At 40.2% G+C, this 24,529-nt stretch overlaps 1 protein-coding gene across 7 annotated transcripts in view; it reads right to left on the minus strand.

Moving 5' to 3' along the window:
* The window catches only part of KCNIP4 (potassium voltage-gated channel interacting protein 4), a 1,125,192-nt gene that overhangs the window by 106,275 nt on the left and 994,388 nt on the right, over nt 1-24,529 (minus strand). The window contains exon 2 of one of the 7 annotated variants that reach the window (XM_003482356.5): nt 23,826-23,927. The exons of the other annotated variants lie outside the window; for them this stretch is intronic. Within the exon in view, the coding sequence (XP_003482404.2) occupies nt 23,826-23,927 (102 nt within the window). The remainder of the gene's footprint in view (nt 1-23,825; nt 23,928-24,529) is intronic. 7 annotated transcript variants of the gene reach the window in all.

A 24,529-nucleotide genomic window follows, 5' to 3' on the forward strand; every position in this document is an offset into this window, starting at 1 on the left:
GTGTGTATATCAAGTACTGGTTATAAAAATGGAATTTTGGTTTAATGACAATCAGTACTACCTTTGTATCATTCAGCTATGAGATAGGACTTAACTAATACACTCTGAAGATACGATTAAAGTCAGTGTTGCCTGGGGCTACAAACAGAGCAGTCAGATCAGGTGTAAAATGAGTAAAGCACTTAACTGCCAGCTTGACTGGCAGTCTTCATGGGTGAACACTGAATGGACAGGAGCCTAGGGACACTTCTGACTCAACCCTACTTTGCAGCCGAGGGAATCCACAGGAACGGGTAAATGCTGAAATACTATACTTTGCTATGTGAACTATATTTACACTATAGTTTCTCAAAGATGCTCTATGCACACATAAAAGAAAATAATTGTATGTCTATGTAGATTTGGGAAATGATAATGTTGTTTTGGAGAAAAACATTGGAATAGAAAGGTTTGAGAGGATCTACAACAAAGAATTCTGTTTCATTTTGTTTAATTCCTTGACCCCAAAGGGTATGTGTCCAAAGAATCCTTTCCCCCCACAAGTACCATCTTCATGTATGCCCTGGTGTCCGCAGAATGCAAGTTGAGAAGTACTGGGCTGTGTTAGGATCTGGGTGTGCAGATCTCGAAGTACAGCATCCTTAAGTAATTTCAGCTGTTTTGCAGTGGTGCCCAGTGGAGGTCTAAGGGGTTCTTCCTGTTGTTGTTCAGTCCACATATTAGCTCAGAAACTCATCAGGAATAGAAACAACCAGGGCCTCTCTCCATTAAATCCCTTACCCTTAGCTACCGATTAGCTACAGAGACCCAGTTTAGACAGGTGAGGCTCAGGAGAACATCTCATTGACTCAAGCCCCAGAGCCACACACTCCCAATTTCACATTTCATGTGTCAATTGAAAATGTAGTCATTTTGGACTATAAAAGTCACATCATTGTTATCACTTAATAATGCTGCCTCTTGCTAACATGTGTACCTACTCATTGCTCTGACATACTGAGTGCAGTGAGGGGCCAGAGCTCTCACTGAGCAGGGAAAAGAAGGTCAGTGCTACCTTAATTTTGGTGAGTCTTAATCACTGCCCTCAAGCAGTTTACAGAAGACCAACAATAATGATGAAATAAGTACTTGGAAAAGTTGTGTTTGTCAAAGGAAACAAGTACAAACAAACAAAAACTTCCTCCTTGAGGAAGGAGAGATAAAAACAAACATTTGTTTTTGTACTTTTCATGTTATAATGATTTTGGAACAATGATACGGAAAAGAAGCAGAATAATGATGGGTGCTAAGTTCCTATTTGCAGCCAGTGAAGAATACATTTTAAAAAAGGCCATGAAAAGATGGGCAGGCTGAAAATAAACTGAAATCATAAGGACAAAAATGATGAGGAACTAAGTCAGGTATGTACCTAAAGGACATGTAAAGAATTAAAAGTAGCTGATAAAAGTTTGGCATTAGCAAACTGACCTCAGGTTAGGCTTTATGGAGTAAGTTAAAGAAGTTAAAATGGGGTTCTTTCAATTTTCCTTTTTGCTCACTGGAATGCATGCATTGATTCTACTCATTGGGTCCTGAGCTTGAGAGGATGAAGAAAGACAGTGCTCCCTAAGAGCTCTCTTGATCCTATGCATTGGACTACATTGAAGTTATTGTAGTGGCCAATGCACAAATACATGCCATGGGAAAGACCTAATATAAATAGGCAACAACAGATTGAAAGACCTTGCTTTCTTGAAAAATATCTTAATGTGAGCTTCTTTTGAATCATGTACAGTATAATTTCTTCGACTTAAACTAGTCCTCTTTCCTTTTTCCTCCTGTTGAAATACTATATCTCTTAGGATCCAATTTAAATATTACTGCTTTCTTTCTGAAGCCTTTTCAGTTGCTCCACTGTGCAGAACTGATGGGTCCCTGGTCAGAGTTCTCACAGCCGACCTCCCACTCATGTATGTAAACAAATAGGAATTACATTATGACTTGTTCGTGCCCGTCTTCCTCATTGTGAGTTCCATGAAGACAGGAGCAATGCCTTACAGATCTGCACATCCTCTAGACCCAATGCAGTGCCTCATACCCCATCGTTCCTCAACAATTATTTGCGGGAAAGAACGAATAGGTGAATCAATACACAAATGATGTTGCCACTAAAGTTTCCATTCCTCTGGAGCCTCTTGAACCCTAGCTGCCCTCTAGAAAGTTATTTCTCAAACTGAGGTTAGTGGAAGTTTGGTGGGCCTTGAATGCCTTCTTTGGGATCATGATATTCTCTATGCAACATTCCGAGAAACACCGCCTGGGCAAAAGCAGAGGGAATTTTCATCAGATTCTCTGAGCAGTTCTTTCAATCATAGAATAACCTCCTCTAGACCTAATGACCCTTTCACTGGAAAGAAACAAAACAGCACAGTAAGTTCTCAGCCTTGGTAACCACACAGAAGTCTAAATCGCCCTACCAAAGTGGTTTCTTCCTCCAGTTGTTGTAGACTTGCCGATGCTGAGACTGAGACAACGTCTCAGGGCTGGAGGGTCAGTGGATTGAATTAAGAGTGTGAGATGGCGTGAGGAGCATTCAAAGCACCATACTTGAATGTCTGCCTGCAGACTCTCTTGTTTTCCTAGCTGACTGGTACCTTATTCTTAATGACTCCTACCTGCCAAAGGGCTGTTTCTATTTCTAGAAGGCTGACAGCTCTAAAAACATACGTGAAATCATCAGCAATCACCAGCATATGATAGGTTATAAAAGCAACACTATCTTACCCAATCAGGACTCTGATTCCTGGAGTCAAACTGTGGAGAGCACAGCGTGATTCTGCGTAGGGCTGTGAAATTCACAATGGGACTCCGCCACCATTTAAAAGAGTGCGTTTTGGGGAGGGGGGTTAATACATTGCTTACATTTATTAAGTTCTTGTTAGGTGCAAAGAGATGGGCCACGTGCTCTATTGATATAATTTTAATCCTCACAATAACTCCACAATGAGGAATAATTGTCCATTCTTATACATGGAGATACTGAGTCTCATAGGTGAGAAGATGGGGGCCACGTGTCACATTGGAGAAAAGACAGAGGTAGCATTTATACTTAAGTCATTGATGCCAAACCTTATGTTTTTTTCTATCTGGACACTCTTTCAATGCTAATAGAAATATAGTGATTAAAAATAACACGTTTAAATCAACCATAATAAAAAAAAATTTATCTCCTCTCCTCTCCTACATTGTCAAATGTCTCAGAAAACCTGACTATTTCTTCTGGGTCCATTTCCAACCTTCTGTGCTCTTTTTAATCTACTGCAGTCTGACTTCTGGCTTTGTTATGGGTTGAATTATGTACCCCTTAAATTTGTGTGTTGAAGGTCTCACCTCCAGTGCGACTGAATTTAGAGATATGACCTTTAAGAAGATAACTAAAGTTCAAAGAAGTCATAAAGGTGGGGCCCTAATGCAATACAAAGGTGTCCTTTTAAGAAGAGAGAGACACAAAGGAAAGACCACCTGAGGACCCAGTGAGAAGATAGCCAAGGGCAAACCATGGAGGGAGGCCTTGGGAGAAAACACCCTGCTGGTGCCTTCATTTTGGACTTCTAGCTTCCAGAAATGTGAGAAATAAATTTCAATTATTTAAGCCACCCTGTCTGTGCCATTTGTCATGGCAGCCGGAGCTAACAAATACATGCACCTACATTCCTAAGACCTGCAACTCCTGTAAAGTCAGGTCTTGCTATTCAGAGCGTGCCCGGTAAGTGCTAGGTAGATTGCTAGCCAATCATGTCATGTCATTTTTACAGCACCCTGACATCCCCATCTTGCAGAAAGGAAAACTGAGGCTTGGGGAGTCTAAGTAACTTAAGTTCAAATGACTGGTTAGTAATGAAGCAGACAGCATCTCTAGTACCCTAAAGTCCAACTTTTTAAACATCCTGCTGGGATGGGGAATAAGACCCTCCACCCTCTAGAGAGCTTTTTCTCTAAGCTGTATATTGTATCACTCCAATTTCGAAAATCCTGTAAGATATATGCCATTGCCTTTATTTTTCAAGGAATAGACCAGGACTCACGGAGCTTAAATAACGTACTCAAGGTCACATAGACAGTGAGTGACAGAGCTGGGATTTGATCTTTGACTTGGTCAGTATGCTGTTTTAAGAGATGGCAACAGTTATACATGTTGGCTAAAAATCCTAAGAGAGAAAAGATTTAAAATCACAAGCCAGGCAGACAACTGAACCCCCAGCGCTCTAGGGAAGCACCTGTGTGCCTTGAGGAAGTCACTAGGATGGCGGTCCATGCTGTGCTGGTTAGAAACACACAGAAGATTTGGGAACAATGGGATCTAGGAGCTGGAAAGAACACAAAAGGTGGTTGGTTTGCCTGTATTTTGCGGCAGAGAAGTTTCGGTTCAGGGTGGCTGAGTGCTTTGTCTGGGTTTACAGCCACACCCAGGTGGCAGTCCAGGCTTCTGCCAAGGTGCAACGATGCAGGCGATTTGCCACTGGAAGAGCACCACTAACTCCAATGCCGCTTTTGCCTCCTGAGACAAACTGAATACAACTAGTATTTTAATTCCCGTAGCGCCCACCAAATTTAATCAGATGACACATTCCTAAACTCAGACACCCTTCGGCTTCCCGACTGTCTGTCTTCCTTCTTTGTTCCTTAGACTTCAGTCTCTCTGGGCCGAGGATGTGCCGTGTCTGAGTCCACAGTCTCTTCCGGCCATGACACAGTTGGGCTAGAAACTAGAATTCAAATCACCTGGGAACAACCAAATGAACTTCAAAAATAGGCATCTTTCTCTTATGTCTCAGCACTTGCCTTAAAATAGAGTGGAAGCTTATTACAGCCCAATTCATAATTATGCAAATTTGACTCAATTTGAGGTCAAACCATAGCCTCCAGGGCAAACTGAAGAACACCTTGCCTTACAGACAAATATGAGTGAGAGGCCTGCCTTCCTCAGACACACATTTGTAAATGAGGCCCAGAATGCTGAAATAGAGCTGTGTGATGAAGAATAATGTCACTCCTTCAGGAAGCTGGTTCAGAGACGAGTCCTTGCCTATGGCATCAGGGAAAATTGTGAGGTTGCTGCAGCGTTTTTCTACCTGGGACCTGTCAGACTCCTGACTAGCCTGCCCAAACAGAGTCTAGTTTAGGACATTACTGATGCCTCGTTAAAAAAGTGTGAAATCAGAGTTCCCGTTGTGGCTCAGCAGTAGCGAACCCAACCAGTGCCCCTGCGGACACTGGATCAATCCCTGGCCTTGCTCAGTGGGTTAGGGATCCGACATTGCCATGAGCTGTGGTGTAGGTAGAAGACCTGGCTCAGTTCCTACGTTACTGTGGCTGTGGGTAGGCCTGCAACCATAGCACCAATGTGACCCCAGCCCAGGAACTTTATGTGGCCCTAAAAAAAAAAAAAAAAAGTGTGAAATCCATGAATAACCACTTGAAGCGTCCCAGTCATAGTGGATCTGTCTACTGAAGTCCATTTCTCAATACAGCATGACTGTCCTTTAAAAGATGTATCCATTTCCATTATAATAAGTCACGAATACCACTCTATTTGAGCTGAAATTGACTTGTCTAGCCAAAGATTCAGCTGGCTCAATTCACATTGCTTTATCTCATTTATAGAAATACCCTCAGCATCTCTCTTCATAATGTTTACCCTTCACTAAATTGGCTTAATAGTGACTTGATCTATGCAGCAGTAACATCATGACAGGAATGATTACCTTCAAATGAAACACATTATTACATCTTTAGAAGCTTAGTCCCGTGACAGATAGTGGAAGGGGATTTGGCTAATTTTGCTCCAGGTTTTAGCTTTCTGCTAAGAGATGCTGGAAGGCTCTAGACTACATCATTGGAAACTAGTGCTGAGAACTTCTGGAATAAGGAGGAGATGTTATTGTCTGTTTAATATTCAAGTCTGACACATCAAGGTGCCTGGGAGATTACTTTTTTTTTCTTTTTCTTTTTTTGTCTTTTGTCTTTTTAGGGCCGCACCCATGGCATATGGAGGTTCCCAGGCTAGGGGTCTAATTGGAGCTGTAGCTGCTGGCCTATGCCAGAGCCATTGCAATGCCATATCCAAGCCACGTCTGCAACCTACACCACAGCTCATGGCAATGCTGGATCCTTAACCCACTGAGCAAGGCCAGGGATCAAATCCACAACCTCATAGTTCCTAGTCGGATTCGTTTCTACTGTGCCAAGACAGGAACTCTCTGCCTGGGAGATTTCCAAAGCTCTTCTTCATGATACCTATTTCACTTCTTTCTTCCCTTTCTTTCTCCTTTAAAAACCTGTAGAGGTGCGGATAAGATGTCATATAGTCAGCACTCCATTTCTTAGTTCTGCCCTTCCCAATGCTCAGAGGGGTTGGATTTATAAACAATTGAAGAAACTGACTTTCAGGAATTAAGGAATTTACTCAAGTTGGCACGGCTGCACAGCTGATATCAGGGGAGCTGGGATCTGACACCAGCCTGCCTTTCTTCTTGCTTTATTGTTTGACTTCTCTGGAAGGAGAGTTCAAATCTGGGCCAGGCTCTGAAGCAAGTTTCTACATTTTGCCAGATGTAAATGTTTCATCTCAAGAATATGAAGGCCTGAGAGCCCTCTTGACTCTTCCTGTCTTCAAAACCATTCACCCACCAACCCTCCAGGAGCTATTTTCAGGTGCACAAAGAGACCACATGAACAATTAACTCCAACTTGATCATGCACAGCCCAGAACAGAAAGCAACCCATCCATCTGCAACACTGCGTGAGTCCTATAACTTCCCAGACCTCTCTGAATAATTGATACTCCCTGATTTTTTAATAGTCAGCCGTATGTTTCTTCTACTCTGACCCTTAAAGAATGTTAGGACCCCAAATCCCTTTATAATTAGCACATTATCCTATTTACTATTCATATATCACATGGAAAATGAAAAGTACCTTGAAAGCAGCCAGTTACTTTGAATGTCTTCCGTTAGATGTGGTTGTTGGCAATGACATTGCAATTTCCATTCCAGGAGAACCTGAATTGCTTTGCAATTTCATGATTGAATTCAATCACTTATAACATATAACTACTCAGAGGAAAATTGCTGGAGCTATTTCTTGCAGCACTTATGAATGGATTGTCTCCACCTTATTTATAAACATAAATAACTCTTCACACAAGCTTAGATTTTAAAATATAATCACCTAATTGGAATGCTTGTTATCAGCATTAACCATATTATTACTGAAGTACATCATGGATAGCCCTTTGTTTTTTTAGGAGCTATTATTTAGTAGGTGGTAGGGTCTAACTTGCTTTTTGGTAAATGAGGGAAATAAAAATTGTACTGCCAGTCATTAAACACCAAGAGAAAATCTACAATAGAAATGCTGGAGGTGGGGAGGAGAAGGAACGAGGAATGCGACTGAATGTGCACATAAAGGCAGGCCAAAAAGATTGATGTCATAGTCAGGAAAGTCAATGGTCAAGATGGACTATGATCAAAGAGAAAATAACAAAAGTAGTGAAACATGGAGAGTGATGAAGAAAGACAGCCTACCATAGTTCACGAAATTAAAAATGTGCTGACAAAAAAAAAAAAAATTAAGGAGTTCTCGTCATGGCGCAGTGGTTAACTAATCCGACTAGGAACCATGAGGTTGTGGCTTTGGTCCCTGGCCTTGCTCAGTGGGTTAACGATCCGGCGTTGCTGTGAGCTGTGGTGTAGGTTGCAGACACAGCTTGGATCCCGCGTTGCTGTGGCTCTGGTGTAGGCCAGTGACTGCAGCTCCAATTCGACCCCTAGCCTGGGAACCTCTATATGTCGCAGGAGCGGCCCAAAGAAACAACAAAAAGACAAAAAAGAAAAAAAAAATTTGCTGACAAGAATTTCTCTTGAAACTTGATAAAGTTTCTCCTGTTTGTCCTAAAAATCTAATAATGATAGTAAACTACTTTTGGTAGGCTTTGCTCTGGCGAACACTTTATTAACTCAAAAAAATCCCCATCGGCATACTCTGGATGTTCTATTCTGTTTGGTAGATGAAGACACTGGCACCGAGCAATTAAGCAACTTGCCCAAGGTCACAAATGATCAAAGCCAGGGTATGAACTCTGGCAAGACTGGTTCCAAGGTTATGCAATTAGCTATTCTGCTGCAAATAGAAAATAAGGGAGGAGGATTCCCTACATATCCAGAAATAACTCACCCAACCAAGAATCAGAAAATTAGCAGCCAAAGGACTCTAAGCAGAAGAGAGAGTTATGTTAGAATTAGGGGTGGCCCTGGGAGTTCCTTTTATGGCTCAGTGGGTTACGAATCCAACTAGTATCCATGAGGATGTGGATTCGGTCCCTGGCCTTGCTCAGTGGGTTAAAGATCCAGCATTGCCATGAGCTGTGGTGTAGGCAGGCAGCTGCAGCTCCTATTTGACCCCTGGCCTGGGAACTTCCATGTGTCGCAGGCGCAGCCCTAGGCTCTCCCTCCCCCCAAAAGTGGCCTTGAATCCAGCCCTTTAACTTTGTAAATGTGCATGTATATACACAGACTTAAATTTAATGGTTGTAAATCAAAGGCCATTGGGTACATCAGTGGCAGAACTAGGCCTTGACTCCTAGTGTAGCACTTTGCCAGATGCCTGCCACAATGTCCTTATTGATAAGTGTCTGCATCCTCATTGCATTCACATTTTAATAAAATTTTGACTCCATATCAGGAGAAGGTGGGGCTGGGGAGAGGGGCCTCTGAACCACAGTAATAGCCCATGACATCTCATGGTTGGCTGTTTGTAGTAAAAAAAGTTACTTTCCCTCCCCGTCCTTACTGTGCTAAACATCACATTACTCTGTGCACAGATACTGTCACCCTGTTTTTTAGATGAGGAAGTTGGTGTTGGAAGGACTATACTTATGAAGGACATGTAAATAGGAAGCTATAGGGTCAGGACTTAAACCCAAGTTTACTGACTCTAAAGTCTCGAAGTGATGGCTGATAACCAGAGCACCAAAAAAAACCCTCCATAAAGTTGAAAAGGAGCATGAGTGTATTACAGCAAATAATAGTAACAATAAAAGAGTCAGCGACCAAATTCTGATCTTTAATCATTAGGAAAAAAGCTTTCTTCATTTTACTTCATTTCAGAAGGTAACAGGAAGGTGATACATTCCTAAAAGTTTCTTAATTTAAAATAAAATGCTACTTTGTTGTAGAGCAGAAATTGACAGAATATTGTAAATCAACTAAAATAGAAAAAAAATCTTTGAAAGATAAATAAAATGTTCCTTTCATAAAATCTCTTACAAAGGAATAAACATTTGGAAATTTTTATTTATACAAAATGTGATACTCACTTCATAAGCTGTTACTATGTTATGTGCTGCTTTAGAAGGTAAAAAAAAAATAGAATCTATTACCTAGGGAGTTAAAAACAATGTACATTTAATGATAATAAATTCTTTTGTTTGGCTGCACCTGCAGTATATGAAAGTTCCTGGACCAGGGATTGAACCCACGCCGCAGCACTGACCCCAGCTGCTGCCGTGACAACACTGGATCCTTAATCTGCTGTGCCACAGGAGTACTTCAGTGTGATGATAAATTTTTGGTGGTATATCAGGGGAATGTAATTTGAACTAATACAAGTGATGGAAGTAATATTCTGCCATCATTTATATTATTCATCATGACCATGTTTAAAACAGAGCACAAGGAAAACTGAACAGTGATCTAGATTTTGTTAACGTTTCTTCTAGTTTAATCTAGTTTCTTGGTTCAGAGAAAGTTAGACTTCATCTGAAGTTCAACCGGGCATTTAGTGCAAGAGGAGGATAAGCTGGGTAAGCAGTCGCAGTCTGTGCCCAAGTGTTCCCCTATGTTCACTGCCATAAAAATGAGCACAAAATTCTACCCAGCATTGTAGTATAGGTTGACTGGGCATGAGACAAAATGGTACATGTGTCTGATACATAGTAAACACTTAAACATGGTGTTATTGCTATTATTTGTAACACTATTAGTATTAATTACAGTAACAGCCAAAGTCACCCTTCATATAACAAAGCAGAACAGTGCCTGCAACCACTCATTCTCAGAAATTATTGGATAACTATAAATTTTTGTTTAATCCTGAGTCTATTTCTCAATTCTGACAGTAGACAATATTTTTTACCTCTCCAAGCTTCCATTTAAAAATCTTCTACTTCCATTTAAAAATATCTAACTAGAGATAACATCTGTTTCAATTTTAATTTAAAATTGCTTTGAGAGATTGCTTGAATTACTTGCTGAAATACAGTGATTGATCAAAGATAGTAATTATGATTGTTAGTAGTTTTTGAGTACTTTCTAGTGAGGATTTTTATAGAATCTTTAGGGTAGAAGGCTCCATTACTACCCTTCTTGAGTTCGAATCTCTTTTCTGACTCTTATTGGAACCTGGGGCAAGGTTATTAGTCTATGCCTCAGTTTTTTTATCCATAAAAAGGGATAATAATAGGACTTAGCAAAAGATTGCCAAAAGGTTGAAATGAAATAATATGTAAACAGCACTTAAAAATAGAGCCTGGGAGTTCCCGTCATGGCACAGTGGTTAACGAATCCGACTAGGAACCATGAGGTTGCGGGTTTGATCCCTGGCCTTGCTCAGTGGGTTAAGGATCCGGCGTTGCCGGGAGCTGTGGTGTAGGTTGCAGACATGGCTCGGATCCCGCATTGCTGTGGCTCTGGCATAGGCTGGCGGCTACAGCTCCAATTAGACCCCTAGCTTGGGAACCTCCAGGTGCCACAGGAGTGACCCCAGAAAAGGCAAAAAGACAAAAAAAAAAAAAAAAGAGCCTGGCACATAGTGTTTAAAATAATATATGTCATGATAATAATGATGCAATTAACTAATTATTAAAAAATCATTTGGGCTATTATTTGCCCATTTTAGGTACCTAAACAGGTACAGGGAGGTTGAAACACTTGTCCAAGAACACAGAGCAAAGGTAACTCCATCAGTTGTCAAAGTGCTTGCCCTAAAAATTGCACCCTGTTGTTTCTGCTTGCAGAGACTCAATGCTGACCACTTATTGATCATGGGATCCACTGGAAACACAGCTCCCTTTGGAACCTTTTATACTTTTCCAGTTTGGTATTGACAGGAGAATAAGGACCATTTTGGGTGGTTGGAATTTGAGGCAACAATCCAGGTTTACTGCCTGTCGTTTTCTCCCACACACATTCTGATCTAATATCTGGGGCAATTTACTATTCTCTGAACTAATCCTGCGTTGTAACTTTAATCCTGTTGCTTACATTATCTTCTCTACATAGGTCTGCCCTTTTCCCTCTTTGGCCTCCCTCTACTCTCTTTAAGGCTCATCTCAAGGGGGACAGGGTTTCACAGAAAAGAGACCTCCTCAGACGGTTGTGCAGCATGTGTACTGTCTGTTGTCAGTTCTGATCACTTTGTATATTATTGACCTGCTTGGATATCTGCCATTTCTTCCGTAGTGTAAACATTTTGAGGCAAGAAATCTATGTTAGTTATCAAACCATTGCTAACACCCAGCATGGTTCCAACATTAGAGACAGTTCCACTCAGTATTTTTTTTTTTTTTTTTGTCTTTTTGCCTTTTCTAGGGTCACTCCTGTGGCATGTGGAGGTTCCCAAGCTAGGGGTCTAATCAGAGCTGTAGCCACTGGCCTACACCAGAGCCACAGCAACATGGGACCTGAGCCATGTCTTCGACCTACACCACAGTTCCCGGCAACGCCGGATCCTTAACCCACTAAGCAAGGCCAGGGATCAAACCTGCAACCTCATGGTTCCTAGTCGGATTCGTTAACCACCGTGCCACGATGAGAACTCCTACTCAGTATTTATTGAGTGTCTATTATGAGCCAGACACTGTTCAAGGTCTTACAGACACCTGAATGAACAAAAAAGACAAAATCCTTTCTCATGTGGACCTTCATCTCTAGTGAGTCACTAATAGGACATTCAGGTGAAGCTGTCAACCGAGAGGATGGATATACGGGTCTGGGGACGAGGAACACATTCTGAGTTGAAGATGTAAGTGTCAGAATCAGCAACATATATATCATATCTAAGACCATTAGCTCAATGAGATCACCAAGGAATGGCAGAGAAGAGTCATTCTTTTACTGAACTAACAAAAACATGAAGGAATTAGAAGGTCCAGAGGGTGTCGAGGACTACAGAGTAGGCAAGCCTAGGACAGGACTAACTCAGAAATTACTGAAGGTTTAAGAATTACTTTTGATGGAGGGTATTCCTTCCTGGGAACAGGTCTCAGAGCTTCCTGATCATGGTAGCCAGAAGAAATAACCGAGCTGTTTGGATGTATTTAACCTTCTCTGAACACAGACATTCCCTGATAGTCCTCATGTATTCTCCATGTCTGAAAACATTTGTTTCTATTTTTTATTATTTATTTATTTATTTATTTATTTATTTATTTATTTATTTATTTATTGTTTTTCTGCCTTTTCTAGGGCTGCTCCTGTGGCATATGGAGGTTCTCAGGCTAGGGGTCGAATCGGAGATGTAGCTGCTAGCCTAAGCCAGAGCCACAGCAGGATCTGAGCTGCATCTGCGACCTACACTGCAGCTCATGGCAACGCCAGATCCTTAACCCACTGAGCAAGGCCAGGGATCGAACCTGAAATCTTATGGTTCCTAGTTGGATTCGTTAACCACTGAGCCACGATGGGAACTCCCACGTCTTAAAACATTTGTTCATGGTAAAGTGGTGTTTCTCTTTGAGTCCATTTACCCCAGCAGCCAGGGACAGCTTGGACATAATCACGCCTCTTAATGAAAACTGCCTAAAGTCATCTTAATGCAACTAAGATGGGGAAGTCATGTCAAAAATCATAGAATCTCCTATTGGGGTCACCAAATGGAAAGAGTTGGATAACACCTCAGAGAATTGGAGAAGAAAGCTATGAAGCAACAATGAGTGGGGGTTATATTGCACAGTTTCTGCTCCCCCTTCCACATTAGAGAGTAAGCTCCTGAAGGACAGGCTCTATATTTGGCTTGTTCATGGTTGCACCCTCTATACCTATCACACAGGGTAATGCCCGCTGTGTGATAAGTATAGATAAATATTTGTCAAAATGACTAAATGACCTGGGCTTGAGTCTCAGCTCTGCTGCTTAGTAGATATGTAGTTTGGGATGGGTCACTTAATATTTCAAGCCCTCAGTCGCCTCATTATAAAATGGAGCTCTTAATAGCACTCTAACAAAAACTCTGAGGGTTAACTGGGATAATGTATGGATTCTGTACAGTGTATGGTGAGTGATTTCTATCATGATGGTGATTTTGCCATCGATCCCTCTAACATCTGCTCACCTAAAGCATTAACTAATTTTTCAGTGTCATTGAAATAAATTAAATGTGATTTTTATTATCTCCAGGAAGTCTCACGGGATAATACATTTACCTCCGAGCAGACTCAGAGAACACTACAAGGTACTTGGAATTTTTTTTTTTCCCAAAGTCTCAGATAAGAGCATTTTGAGGGAGATGAATATGGTCAGTTCATCTCCAGAACTTGCTTTTCTGTTATTCTTCCCCCGCTTCCCCCCCCCCCCGAAAGCTTGCAAGAAATATGGTCAGTATTTCTGTAAAAAAACAACTTTTACCCATTGTACTTGCTCCTCTACATCCCCTGGTGAGAAGGCAATTTGAAACTAAGAAAGGTAAACTCTAACCTTGGAATCTGAGCAGATAACATAGCAATGCTCTGTATTTTATAGACCTTGTAGAGCATAAAATCGAGTCTGTTTGAAGTGTTAGGCTCCCATTTTAGTGGCTAAAGGAAACCAGCAGAAACTGGCATGGGCAGGACTCATGTTTAGCCCCAATATTACTTCCAGGTCAATGCAAATGGAAAATAAGTGTCTATGACTCTAAGTAGAAACTTCATGAATGACCAGTCATGAAGTCATTAATAGAAAACCCCAAACAGAGAAGACTTATGTTTAAACGTCTCTGTAGCTTCTTAAAAGTAGTCATCACTCTATCCCTTTTGGCCCAAATTAACAATAAGGAAAACAGTAGAAAATCAAGTAGGAAGCAAAAGATTTTATCATACAGGTAACCTGAAAAAAATACATCGATTAACGATAAAGCTTTTCTTAAGGATGGCTTGTGTTCTTCAGACACATTTAGCCAAATAAAACTATCATCATCTTTTCTTAACCCCCTTCCATGATCTTCTCTGTTTTTTATTTTGCTTTTTGTCACCATTTTGGTAGAATCAGTTTGTCCTTTTCCTTTTTTTCATTTAATACCACCAATTCTTCCAGTCACACCTGCATGATATGTTTCAAATCTGTCCTTTCCTCCCACAACTATTGCTTTCCATGCAGGCCTTTGTCTTCTCCTGTAGGCAGGGGAGTCTAATGCTGAAGACTTTACGTTCTGGCATTACACTGTTCAAGGTCAAATCCTTGCTTTGACATTTAGTAACTGTGAGATCTTGGACTAGTGATTTAATTTCTTTATTCTCTCATCTAAGTGGAGATTATAATTGAACTTTCCTCATAGGTTTGTAGGAAATATTTACAATATTTTTTTAGGCTTAGAATAATGTTGTGCCCAGTAAGAGTTAGCTGTTTATATTGTTTCTTGCATAAACTTTTTAAAGGGCTTCCTGGCCCATTTTCCCATTTTCCCTCTCTCAATAATTTACCCACTTTCTGATTTATGTTCATGCCATTGTCTCACAAATGAGGTTTGGTTGGCTCCTTGATTCAGAAACTAATACCCTACTAGCTTTTGCTGATAGTTTTGAGAACTCGTCTGTGTCTTGTCTTTAAATGTTGCTTTTGATCTTTTGTTATGCTTTTTCTCTGATTTCAAATTCTCCATCAATCCTCCTAAAGTTGGACTTGTGTCTAGCTCCCTCGACGACTGGCTGGCTTTAGCTGTCTCAAAACCTCGTCAAGACAAAGAATCACTCCCCACCTTGATCTAGCAATCCTCCTTCTGGGGATATATCCAAAGGACATGAAGACAGGATCTCAAGGAGATACTAGCACTCTCATGTTCAATGAAGCATTATTCATGATAGCCAAGATAGGGAAACAACTGAAGGATCCATCAAAGGGATGAATGGATAAGGAAGATGTGATCTATATAATTAATGAAACATTCTTCAGCCATGAGAAAAAAGGACATCCTGCCATTTGTGACAATATGGATGGACTTTGAGGGCTTTGTGCTAAGTGAAATAAGCCGAGAGAGACAAATTCTGCATGGTACCACATACATATGAATTTTTTTTTTTTTTTTTTTAAAGTCAAGCTCATAGAAATGGAGAGGGTAAAGGTGGTTGTCGGGGTCTGGGTGCAGTAGGGGAAGTAGGAAGAGGCTGCTAAAAGGGTACAAACTTTCAGCTAATGTAAAACATGATAGTGGTAGTTGATAACACTGTGTTGCATAATTGAAATCTCCTAAGAAAGTTGAACGCAAATATTCTTACCAAAAAGAAATATAAATGTGTGAGGTGATAGATATACTAATTAATTAAATGGGGAGAATCTTCTCACAATGTCAGAGAACATCAAATCACTACAGTGTACACTTTAGATACCTTGAAATTTTCTGAATAAAAATCAGCTGAAATAAAAGTAAATAAATAAACCTTGCCTGACTCCCCTCTGCCTCCTTTTCCTGCAGAGTAAAGTCCAGCCTTATGTTGGCTCTAGAGACCTTCAAACTCTGCTCCCAGCTCACCTTTTCTGTCTGCTTCTCTTTCCTACTTCTCATTCCTCTCACTATCCCTCCCCTGATCTTTTCAAGTACCTAGAATGGTCCTTGTGCTTTTCTACCCTCCAGTGAAGTGTGCATTCTCCAGAGGGCCCTGCTGAACTGTTACCTATTTGTGAATTGCACTTGGGGGCAACTCAGTCTCATCTCTGTGAGTGATTGTGACCACCCACGTGGTGGGTGAATAACAGCATTAGAAGCCTTTTCTGGCGGGTTGTCAACATTTTGCATGGTACTTTAATCTTTTGAGCAAACATACAATATTTTTTCTTAGTAGGTCTACCTTGAAGATGGGGAAAATGAAACTCAGAAAGGATGAGCAACTTACTTTTAATCGAATAAGTTGGCCTCAGTGTTACCGTTCTTAACTTCCTAACTCTAATACCTCTAGTATTGCTTCTCACAGCATTTTATCTGTATTCATGGCATGTGAGTGATTTTATACGTGCTTATTTATTTCTGTATGATGTCAGCCTTCACATATAGTGATATATAATGTTCCCCTGTTCCTGGCACTGTAACTTTTCAAATAGTGCTCCATAAATGTCTGCCACATCAAAGTGAAATCTACAAAAACTGCCAACCGGAAACAGCTGTCCTGAGACTCCTTCCTCCAGCTTTCCTGTACTAAGACTCACTCGCAATTTAATGAAGATTCCCAGGAGATAAATGATGGGCTGGAAACAAAGAATGCCCAACATTGCAGTTGTCACTAAAAGCCTAAGTAACTTTGGACTAGCCACTTAACCTTTTCATTTTTTTAGTTTGTTAAAGGGGGGACTCCACCTCCGACTGGTCATTCTCCCAAGAGTTATGTGAGGATGAAATGAGATAATCAAGAAGAAGCATTCTAAGACCAGTAAAAGGCCATACAAAGGGAAGGGACACATATTCTAATTCATAGAACATCTTGTTCAAAATAAGAAAATGGCAGTGCCGATTAATATTAAATCTGAGCTAAGTGGAGTTTCTAACTTCTCCGACTTCCTGCTCCTGGTGGGTAGTGAAGCGCCATGAGAGGAGGAAACTGTGTGAGGGAAACATCCACTGTTTGTCATAGTTAGAAAGGAGAACTGTCATCTCACTGGCTCCTGCCGGGCAAGATCTGGAATGAGACCTGAGACACGGTCTGTGCTTCCCCTTTGTACGAGGTGACACTGAGGTCCAGAGAGGGGAAGCAACTCATTGGAGGGGCTACTACATCTTTACAGACAATATGGGCTCCACAAATGTGGACTATGTTGAGCAAGAAGTAGAAGAAAGACTGTCTTATATTTTTGTTTTTTGGGTTTGTTTGTGTGTTTTGTAAAACTGACCAAAACGGTGAACACAACTAGAGAACTGGTAAAGTACAAAGACTCTGGAACTGTGTTTCTGGGGTCAACCCCTCCACCTGGCCCATACCTCGTGTTGATGATGTGATTCAGGTGAGTTATTGAACCTCTTATCCCTCAGTTTCCTATTCTGTAAAATTGAAATAATAAATAGTGTCCATTTTACAGGATTATTTTTAGGATCTGAAGAGTTAAACTGTGCCAAACTCTTAGAGCTGTGCCAACCAAACAGTAAGGGTTAGATGTTTTAAATTAATAGAAACAACATCTGAGAATCTGAAAAAAATTTTTTTGGAATTCATGCATATGATGAAACTGAAGGACCATGCTTTCTATTTGCAAATTAAGTTTGCAAACCTTCATGGGTTTTGCTTCTCTTCCTCCAAAGATTTTCCTGACCACATGCCCAGGTCAGAGATTTTAGCTAAGTCGCTCAGAAGTTAGCATGAGATTAATTAATTGTCAGAAGGTTAAACTTTTTTTTTCTAAAATTTCCTGGAAATTACTGTTGTATTTTTAATTGGTAGCATGTTGGCAGTTCAAGTCGCTTTTTGAAAACAAATTCTCTAACCGCCAAACACTGATGGTTTCTCTGCCAAGGGAGGCATCTAAACCTTTCTATGACCAATATGCTACCAGGAAAAACAAAACACACTGAAATGTTATGCTGTATTTGATACAAAAACTCTGAAGTCAAGTTAGGAAATTATGTTTTGCAGGTATGCAAGGCACATGCTGATGGTGCCTTATCAATTCTAAGTAGTCTGGCTTCACTATAATCTTGTCACATTTGCCCTCCCTGCTCAAATCAACAATAAAACCCCCTGGATGAAGTTTTAATTTAGTGAATCAATTCTTTGGATTGAATGAGGTCACTGAGATTTTACTGGGTAGATGTCTTACAAAGTAAATTTAAATGAAAACATGCATATAAATATTAAACTCACATAAAATTGTGTTCAATATTTTATCTTTTGTATTAGTTCCTGACCATTATCTTGTAAGCTTTGTGTGACCATAATATCCTTTGAATAAATAGGGAAATTATTACTTTAGAAGAAATTAAAGGGGGCATAGAGAGATAAAGTGAATGACTCAGAATCATCCAATGAGGAGATACAGCTACGGACTTGACAGCATTTATTTTTCAAAGAAAAAGTATTTGTGCTCACACAGCATGTGGTAGCTAGAGATCGCTCTCCTTTTAAAACTGAATTATAGTTGAGCTACAATATTATAGCAGTTTTTGGAGCGATTGATATTTTTCATCACCAGAGTGATTTGATATTTTTATAGATCATACTCCATACAAATTATTATAAAATATTGGTTATATTCCTCATGTTGTACATTAGATTGTAGTATCTTATTTATTTTAAACCTAATAATTTGTATCTTTTAATCCCCATCCCTTCTCATGCCCTTTCCCTACCCCTCTCCCCATTGGTAACTAGTTGTTCTCTGTATCTATAAGTCTACTTCTGTTTTGTTATATTTGTTCATTTGTTTTAATTTTTAGATTCTACATATAAATAAAAGCATGTGGTATTTTTCTTTCTCTGTCTGACCTATTTCACTAAGAATTAGTGCAGGTCCATCCCTGTTGCTGTAAATTTCTAAGTTCCATTCTTTTTTAATGGCTGAATAATTTTCCTTTGTGTGTGTGTGTGTGTGTGTGTGTGTGTGTGTGTATCTCACATCTTCTTTATCCATGTATCTCTTAATGGGCACTTAGGTTGCTTCCATATCTTGGCTGTTGTAAATAATAACACTATGAATGTTGGGTGCATGTGTCTTTTTGAAGTGTTTTTGTTTTCTTTGGTCATATACCCAGGAGTACAATTGCTGGATATGTAGTAGTTCTACTTCTAGTTTTTTTAAGAAATTCATGAAATAGCTAGTTAAATTCCTTAACGCTACACTTATCTACTCAATATCAACATACATCTACAAGCTGGTTGTCAGCCTCCAAGATGTCATGGAATTGGGAACAAATCTTACAAGAAGAGCAGTGTGACTCACTCTGAGACTTGTCATTGATTTTGTAGGTCCCTAACTATGGCTCCCAAGATGTACAGAACCTGAAGAACGCCTTCACTTGGCCTCCTGAGCCAGCCTCGGTCCTTCTACATCTGCTGTGTATTGGGCAGGCTGGTCTCCAGGGATAATGTTATCTGAACTCCCTGCCCTCTGGGTTTCCTTTGGGATCCCTCCTTGTTGGGGACTGAATTGATAGCTGCATTTCTCTTCCAAATGTCAGAGTCTCCTTGCAAAGAGTCCACTGACAATTATGGCTCTAGCTATGTCTTTTTTCATCTTCCGGGAACCATCGTTCTAGAAGTGATAATGCTTATTCTTGCTAGAGCTAGGTGCCTTCCTAGCCTTGTTGGGTCCAGAAACTCTGACCACATCTTTGCAAATAGTCCCTTCATCAAAATTCCCTCCTTTGCCCCATTTAAGTGCGCCTTGTGTTTTTTGCCTGGATTCTAATTGATACTAAGTCATAGAATTTCAGTGTTGGAAATACTGGACTTGGAGTCAACTTCTCATTCCTGCTTTTTTTTTTTTTAATAGCTCTGTGATTTTGAGTAAATGATTTCCCTTCTCTAGATCTCATTTTCCTCACATATAAAATAAATAAAATAAGCTATATTACTACACTAATAGGTAATTATTATTATTACAGGCTATAATACTTATAATGTTTAAAATATGGTGAACATATCCCTAGACAGTATTTGGTCCAATGGATCCTCCCATGTGCCAATCCCACAAAATTGCCCTTCACTCCCTCCTGGAATTTTCCAGTAAGGCTTTGCCTACCAATATGACTGATTCATAGCTTACTGTTATTTAATAAGTATGTTGTTACCATTGGACTAAGGGGCTTTGGGTTTTATTCCAACTTCTCAGTTGTGTGATTCTGCACCAATCGTTATAATATCTTCACACCACATTGCCTTAATTGTGAAATGGAGATGGAAGGCCTAGCTTCCTGGAGGCAGAGGGGCAGACCTAATGTTTTCTCAGGTTTCTTAACAATTTTTAAGATTTGTGATTCACATAATGAAAAAAGATCTACAATTCTCTTCCTGAAAGGACTTCCTCAATCAATATCAGACATAGTCAAAGCAGCTCAGTCTGAGAAAGTGATGAAGACAGCAGGCTCTGGAGTCAGAGTCCCAGCTCTGCTAACAGGGAAAGTGCCTTGGTTTTCTCATCATATGGGGAAAACAATGCATCTGCCTCAGAAGGTGGGGTTATCAACTGAGTTAATACTTGCCATCATCAGGTACTCATGATGTTTCAGGTACTAAGCACTTTTCATGACTGATTTAATCCTCACAACCACCATTTTTCTGATGACCACAATGGTCTTCCTTTCTCTACCATAAATAAATTGTGCTGCTTCTCTCCTTAAACCCTTTACAGCTGCTCTTAACGTCTTCCTTGGACCTCTCCATACTCTTTCATGACCAGCTTCCTCTGGTTTTCAAATGCCGCTTCATCATTGAAGCCACTTTTCCTCTACCTGCATTCAGTTTCCATTAACTGTCATGGGTTTACTGCCTTCACAGTACTCATCAACTCCTGCGATTATCTTGGTGTTCATGTTTATTCTCTCTTCCCATATAAGCTCCGTGAAGATGTTGAACCAATATGTCCTGTTCCCCACTATAGAGCCAGTGGCTAGGATCATGCCTGCCACACGCAGTCCCTCAAAAAATATTGTAGGATGAATGATTAAGTAAGGGAAGGAGGGGCCAGAGGATGCAAGTCAATGATTGCAGGAGTTTTGTGTAGTGGGAGGCACAATAGGAACTTGAATGTGTGGATGACACGAAGCCCAATCTGCCTCTTTCAGTAACCCGTGGAAGGATTATGGAAAGCGCAGGAGATAAAGAGGAGAAGTTAATTTAAAAGATATTTCAAAGAGAAATTGACCAGCGTTTAGTGGTCAATAAGATGATGGAGGTGGAATATAAAGTAGAAGAACAGTGAATTGAACTTTAGCATCTGGGCAACCAGTCATGCCAATGAATAAGTTATGGTGATTAAGCCACTGCCTCTGGCAACTGGTCTTATCTGTGTCCTGGCTTGGGTGCTGAAAGAGCAATGGGCAACTGGCCAGCTCAGGGGCTGGGGGCCATAAATTCAAAGAAGCTAATCTTAACTCATGGCCCAGGTGTCACCAGTCTCAGTTCTTATCCATTTCTTACTCTCATTTGAGTTATTAGAGTCAAGCAGAAGACATTCTAATTTCTAAATGAACTCTCACAAGATCACATCTATGCCTTATGATCACCAACCAGTCAGCCGGCCCATGGAGGCCACTGCGTGGATCTGCCACTTCCTTTCTAAAGCCTTGTTTTTGTTCCCCAACACCTTTCCAAGGCAGCTGGATTTTGATATTTGTCTGACAGTCTTCTCAAACATCAAAGCCCCGGGAGTGCTCTAACATAAGAAGATTGGGGCTTATTATTTTTCACCTTTTGTTAAAAATGAATAATACATTTGATTTTCAAAAATTTAATAATGTCTATGGGTTTTTCGTGCAGAAAATCTTTGTCATGTGCTCCTTCTTTAAGGCCTTCATTTGAGGTGCAAGCAGCAGAACTAAATTTCAATCCTGCATTTGATAAATGCCTATAAAATATACACAATTTCCAATTTTTAGGATATTAACAAAAAACTCAAGAGGTAATATGTGTGGTGTGTTTAAATATTTGAAAGACCAACTCAGAAAACAATTTTCTAATACACATAGGGAAGCTTGCATTTACATACTTTTTTTTTTGTCCAATAATTCCAAATCTGGGAGAAAGTAATCTAAAAGGCATACACGGATATATATACAGAGATGATTATCTCAGTGCTACTTATATTACTGGAAAAAAGAGAAAAAGGTAGAAAATCTAAATATTCAAAAGCCAGGGAATGTGGTCAGATACAATATGCTGTAACTATACAATGTAATATTATGCTTGCCATTAAAAGCAACATTTACTGAGTTTTAATAACTAGACTGATATTTACGAAGGTATGCAACATAAAATGATGAATATTTGGTATGGATGCAATTATTAATGCACACCAATCTATGAAAAAAGATGTTGCTTATCTGTGGTAGTTACTGCAAGGGAAGGGAGCATAGTAGGAGTATGTGTTGTGTGGTGTGTGAGAATGTTGCTTGGGGTACGTGTGTGTGATTTATCTTTTTTTGCACTTTCCAAATTACTGCCATGAACATAAGTGACTTTTATAAATCAATCATTCACCCTTTCAACTCCAAAGGAGAGGGAGGAGGAGGAAGGAGGTCCCTGGGAAGAAGGAACAGGCACATGATCCAATTCCTTAAAATGAGTCCTTCTATGTGTGTGTCTGTGTGTGTATGTGTATGTATGTGTGTAGGCGAATGGATGTAGGTATAGAGATGGTCCCAAGTGATAGTTCAATTACGATTATTCAACTTTACAAAACGGTATGAATGCAAAACCCATTCAATGGAAAAGGTACTTTGAATTTTGAATTTTTATTTTTTGGTCTTTTTAGGGACACACCTATAGGCATATGGAAGTTTCCAGGCTAGGGGTTGAATCAGAGCTACAGCTGCCAGCCGACACTACAGCCAAAGCAAGGCAGGATCTGAACCACATCTACGAGCTACAGCACAGCTGGCAGCAATGCCGGATACTTAACCCCCTGAGCAAAGCCAGGAATTGAACCTGCATCCTCATGGATTCTAGTTGGGTTCTTAACCCACTGAGCCACAGTGGGAACTCCCAAATTTTGAATTTTGATCTTTTCCCTGGGCTGGTGATATGCAGTATGATATTCTCTTGTAATGCGAGCTGCAACTCCCTGTTAGCCACATGATCACAAGGGTTAAAAGACTGGTACACTTACAACCATTCTGCTTTTCACTTTCAGTACAGCAGTCAATGAGTTACATGTGATATTCAACACTTTGTTATAAAATCGGCTTTGTGTTGGATGATTTTGCCCAACTGTAGGCTAATATCAGTGTCCTGAACCCACCTGAGGGAAGTTAGGCTAAGCAATGAGGTAGGTTAGATGTGTTAAATGCATCTTCAACTTACAATATATTCATCTTATCATGGGTTTATCAGCTGTAACTCCACTGTCAATTGAGAAAAATCTGTATCTATATGTATGTATTGGTTTTGTTTTTTTAGAGACCCCTGATGATACAAGGAAAGCGTAGGCAGAGAAGAAAAGTCACACTTGTGTAAATATTTGCCTCTTTATAGTAGTCTTCAAACCTAGTAATTTTCTGAAGTTTGACAGAATCTAAATTACACAGCGGATGCATGTATCCGCGTCAGGATGTTTAGAAGTTTAAAGGGTAAACTGCTGTACTAACAATTCAGGTAGCAGGCATCCCCTGAGTTATCTGAACCTAGTCCCTACACCTCAAGTCAAACAAACATGTCCAAATACTTCGAAGACCAGGCTCCTGTCACTAACACTGTGCGGTCAGTCTGCCAAATGGGAAGTGCCTCATAATTGCTCAGATGTTCCACTGGGTATTCAGGTAAACATGACTGCATCGATGAAGTTGGTTTTGTGGAATATAATATATTGACTCTTTTTAGAAGCACAGAACTGCAAGGCATGCAGACCTAAACAAACAAAACGAACACACAGTTTGGGGGAGAAAAAACCAAACAAACTTGCTTTGAACAGCAGGAGACGACGTTTTGGCAGCTGAGCAGGGCAAGAGCTTCATGAGCCGCTCTTTAATGCTGCGCTTGGTACTGTTCTGAGTGTAGAGGAAACCTAGAAGATATGGGATGCGTTCTGTTAATGCCATCTGCAGAAACTCAGGCATGCTGCACGCGGTGTCAGAGGGAGCAGGCAGGATCTGGGTGCAGCCATCCACTCAGGCAATCATAGGCAGAGGGGTAGGACCCCAGAAGGAAAAAAAAAATCTTTGTTTTCCCTTTGCTACTCTTATTTTTTTAGATTTTCTTCATGTGGCATTAGATAATGATTACTTACTGAAAAAAGAATCAGGCAAATATCTCTATTGAGTGGCAAAAATAAAATTTTCTGGTCTTTTGGGGGGTCTTAAACTGAGAATGCAGCAAATATCGCTAAAAGAATTGGCTGGATTGAAATTTCAATATTCAATCCAGTGATAAGGGCCCACATGACAATTTTTTGTACTCATTGTTCCCCATCTTTGATTCCAGAGGAGTGGGTGCTCTGCATAAATCATTCACACCGCAATCGCCTGTTAGTACTTTTGCCTTCCCTGAAAGTGAAAAAATAGATGTCCTTGATATGCAGCTACATTAGCATATGCTGACATGCCTAGAGATGGGGCATCCTTCACATGTGGACATTAATGGATGGGACTTATTCAAGCAGAGTTATTC

The sequence above is a fragment of the Sus scrofa genome, chromosome 8, assembly GCF_054392235.1.
Source record: "Sus scrofa isolate SSC_HxYL_T2T_F1_AM1 chromosome 8, Sscrofa_HxYL_maternal_Yorkshire_Landrace_v2.0, whole genome shotgun sequence".
Classification (NCBI taxonomy): domain Eukaryota; kingdom Metazoa; phylum Chordata; class Mammalia; order Artiodactyla; family Suidae; genus Sus; species Sus scrofa.